Source organism: Solanum verrucosum, unplaced genomic scaffold (genome assembly GCF_900185275.1).
Source record: "Solanum verrucosum unplaced genomic scaffold, falcon-dt-bn FXZP01000294.1, whole genome shotgun sequence".
Classification (NCBI taxonomy): Eukaryota; Viridiplantae; Streptophyta; class Magnoliopsida; order Solanales; family Solanaceae; genus Solanum; species Solanum verrucosum.
The window spans coordinates 513858-517769 of record NW_026019925.1 but is presented as its reverse complement, the minus strand read 5'-3'; the positions used below and the strand labels follow the sequence as shown (position 1 = coordinate 517769).

Below are 3912 nucleotides of genomic sequence, written 5' to 3'. Positions count from 1 at the left end.
CCATGAGTTAAGCTTTTGATAGTCCATGAATACTCTCCACCCAGTCACTGGTCTTGTTGGCACAACTTCTCCTTTTGTATTTGTGACTACGGTTATACCCCTTTTTTTTCGGTACACATTGCACAGACTAACCCACTTACTATCTGCAGTAGGTTAGATCACTCCCGTATCTAGCCACTTGATGATCTCCTTTTTTACCACCTCTTGCATTGGAGGGTTCAATCTACGTTGATGTTCCACACTAGGTTTACATTCACTGTCGAGCCGAATCTTGCGAGTACAAATGCCAGGAAGAATTTCTACTATATCGGCTATTGTCCATCCAATAGCTTTTATATGCTTCCACAGTACTTCAATGAGCAATTTCACCTGCTTTTCAAGCAGATTGGCGGCGATAATTACCGCCAAGTATTATTGGCTCCTAAGAAGGCATATTTGAGATGAGAGAGTAGGGCTTTTAACTCCAGATTTGGTGGTTCTTCTGTCGATGACTTTGCAGGGGGACTTTCTCTGTTTTTCAGGTCGATATCCAACTTGATTGGACTCCTTGAATATGCTCCTAATCTTGATAAAGCAGCTACCACTTCCTCGTAGCCTTGAACTTCGGATTCATCATAATTGGCAAGTACATATTCAAGGGGTTCATCCTTGCGCATTAAATGACTCACACTTGCCACTGCCTCATCTATCACATCATCAGTAGACACCACATGGATATTACTTGGTTGCTTCATGGATTTACAAATATTAAAGGTCTCATCATTGTTCACACGGAACATCAATTTCCTACTTTCAACATCCACAAATGCTCTCCCGGTACCTAAGAATGGCCTTCCCAAAATAATGGGGATTTCAGCATCGATTTCACAATCTAGAATCACAAAATCAGTCGAAAAGACAAACCGATCCACTTTTACCAATATGTCATAGAGTATCCCCACTGGGTGCTTGATTGATCGATCAACCATAAGGAGTCTCATTGTGGTTGCCTTTAGTTCACCCAAATCAAGTTGTTTGTATATTGCGTAGGGCATCAAGTTGATGCTTGCTCCTAAATCACACAAGGCTTTAGTGAATTGGGGCATGCCAATTGTGCAAGGGATTGTAAACGCCTCAAGATCTTCTCTTTTCGTGATTGAATCATTTGTCATAATTGCACTGCAACTATGGGGAACCTCAATTGTTTCATAGTCCAAGCTCCTTTTCTTTGTAACAAGTTCTTTCATGAATTTGGTGTATCCCGACATTTCCAACAATGCTTCTACCAGAGGAATGTTAATTGATAAACTTTTCCATACTGAAAAATTTATTTTGAACTTCTCATTTTCATTCTTCTTTTTCAAACATTGGGGAAATGGTGGAGGTATCTTGGGTAAAGGGTGCATGACTTTTGGAACTTGAACTTGTTGCTCGGCTTCCTCCTGTGGTTCTTTAGTAAGGCTTTGTTGAATAGGTAAATCTTGTTCCTCCACATCTTGGCTCTCTTCATGTTTTTTAGGATCCTCATCTTTCATCATATCCCCTATTGCCACCTTAGCGCTACGGGTAACTACAACCAACTCTCTTTCTATATAGTCCATTGGTGTTTTGGATGTTAATTGAGCTGATAATAAACTCAATTCACCTTCCAACATTTTGATGGCATCAGTATGGGAATTTACTTTATTGTTCAATGTTGAAAAGTCATCTTTCATTCCTTTTAGCAAATCATCAGACCCCTCAACTTTATTAAGTATGCGCGATAACAAATAATTTATCCGAGGACTACTTGCACTCCCTTTAGATTTTGGGCTTTCACTCAAGTGAGTATGGTCCTCCTCCTGATCATCCTGCTTAGCCCAATCTTGCCAATATTTCCTTGGTTCGTCACCCCTATAATAGTTCCAGCCTTGATTTCCGCCCTGCGGTTGATAGCGTGGGTGGAAACCCTCCTCGTATCTTCTGGAGTTCCAACCTTGATTTTACCCTGGTATTGAGTAACCGGAAGAAGAACCCTCCTCAACTCGAAATACTCCATGTGTCCCTTTCATGTGCTCTTGTAGGATTTCCATTTGAGATAACATCTTCTTGATGTTTTTGTCCCTTTCTCTTTCTTTTTCAATTTGTTCTTGCGTTAATCGGAAACATAATGGGGAAACTTGATCATCTTTGGTATACCATGTCTGGTTATCTTTAGTCATACCATCTAGGATAAATGAGGCTACTTCAAATGATTATAACATTATTCCTCCCTGCACCAATTGATCAGCTATCCCTTTATTAACCGAGTTCAGACTACGGTAAAAGTATTGGAGCAACAATTCACCTGGTAGCCCATGCGTTGGGCACTTACGCTAAGTTCTATTGAACCTTGTCCATGACTCGTGAATTGGTTCACCCTTCTGTTGCTTGAAATTCTAAATATCGTCTCTCAGTTGCATCATTCTTGATGGAGGAAAGAATCTTTCGTGAAATGCCATAACCAGCTCCTCCCATGATTTGATGGAGTTGCTTGGGTGCTAAACCAACCATTTAGTGGCTCCCCAGTCAATGATAATGGAAATAAGCGACACTGTATGGATTCTTGAGATAGGTTTTCGACTGATAAAGGGGTGCACACTTCCACAAAGCTTCGTACAAGTTTGTGCAGATCTTTATGCTCTAACCCTCCAAATAAACCTCTTGAATGAATGAGTTGGAGTGTTGCGCTAGTGACTTCGAACATTGCATATTCGTCAGCTTGTGGCATGCAATTTTTGCCCATCTCGCCCACATCGGCCGGGTGATAAACACTATTATCATCATTGATGTCATTTTGATTAAAAACACCACCCTCTGAGTGACCCGCTTGGCAGCTATTATCCCCGTTTGCAATCATTTGGCCTATTGTGGCACACAAATACTCAAAACAAAACTGGAAATTAAATTAGTAAACTACAACTAAAGAGAACAAAAACTCTATGAAACTAAAAATTCTCAAATAACACCACTCCCTAGTAGCAACGCCATTTTTTATGCTTATCAGGACCAACGACACTAACCTATAGTACGGTGTCTACGATCGTCGATAATAAAGTAACCTAACCAAGGTTTGGGGTCGTGTCTCAAGGGAGTGGTTTTGAGAACTAGTAGAAAAATAAAATTTAGTTCTAACTAGTCGTAGCTAAAGACATTAATGATTAAAAATATTGTAAATTAAAAAGGGTGACAAAAATGTCAACTATCAATTGGGGGTTTTGTCACAAGTAGTAAAAACAACAAAAAATACAAGAGAAGATCAAGTATGGGGACAAGTTCTTGGGGTGTGACCGCAATACAAGTTGAGATAAATCATTGGGTACATGCTTTCGATAGGAAATTTGCAAGATAATAGTGACTAGGCTAAGCTTTAGATGGAAATTAGTTCCCTCTCGGGCAACTTACCCCGTTTCAAATGCGTTTCTCTCGGACACCCATTTGCCGCATGAAGGCCAACCTACGACTTACCCCATTTACTCTCTCGAGCTGAGTATTAGGATATGGGACTAGGGCTCACCCTCTCGGGCTGAACCTCATGTCGACCTACTCCTTAGGCCATTAGTCTAGCGGTCTTGGTTTCGCGACTTCCCTCTCGGGCAAGCCGAAAACACATGGGTGGTTTTGTATTTGCAACTACAAACCCATTAAATTAAACCATAACCACTAGGTGAAATCACCATTAAAATACATCTATCCTATCAGCAATCAAGACCCAACAACAATATCAATACATATTTTGCTAAATCACACCCCAAGAATGGGAGTTTTTAGCTACACATCAAGAAATAACAAAATACACCTGAAATGATACTAAAATCAAATGGGTATAAGAAATTAAACCTTGATTTAAGCAAAGGAATAAGAATGGAGAAGACCCACTTCCAATTTGGGGAAGATGAAATCCTTCTTTCTTCA

At 40.1% G+C, this 3912-nt stretch overlaps 1 protein-coding gene across 1 annotated transcript; it reads right to left on the bottom strand.

The window, feature by feature from the left end:
* Nucleotides 1-398: 398 nt before the first annotated feature.
* On the bottom strand, nt 399-2180 carry LOC125827604 (uncharacterized). The gene is made up of 3 exons (XM_049506910.1): nt 1966-2180; nt 1346-1872; nt 399-1258 (listed from the first exon to the last, which is right to left on the bottom strand). The coding sequence occupies exons 1-3, from the start codon at nt 2178-2180 to the stop codon at nt 399-401; spliced, it is 1602 nt and encodes a 533-aa protein (XP_049362867.1).
* Between the last annotated feature and the right edge of the window lie 1732 nt (nt 2181-3912).

Bases quoted from the DNA above. Each gene is read 5' to 3' on its own strand.
- LOC125827604 (XM_049506910.1), bottom strand. From the start codon at position 2,180: ATGACTAAAGATAACCAGACATGGTATACCAAAGATGATCAAGTTTCC. The intron at 1,873-1,965 runs GTAAAATCAAGG...GAACTATTATAG, and splicing joins TCCGGTTACTCAATACCAGG to GGGTGACGAACCAAGGAAAT. The intron at 1,259-1,345 runs GTTTGAAAAAGA...CTCTGGTAGAAG, and splicing joins ACCTCCACCATTTCCCCAAT to CATTGTTGGAAATGTCGGGA.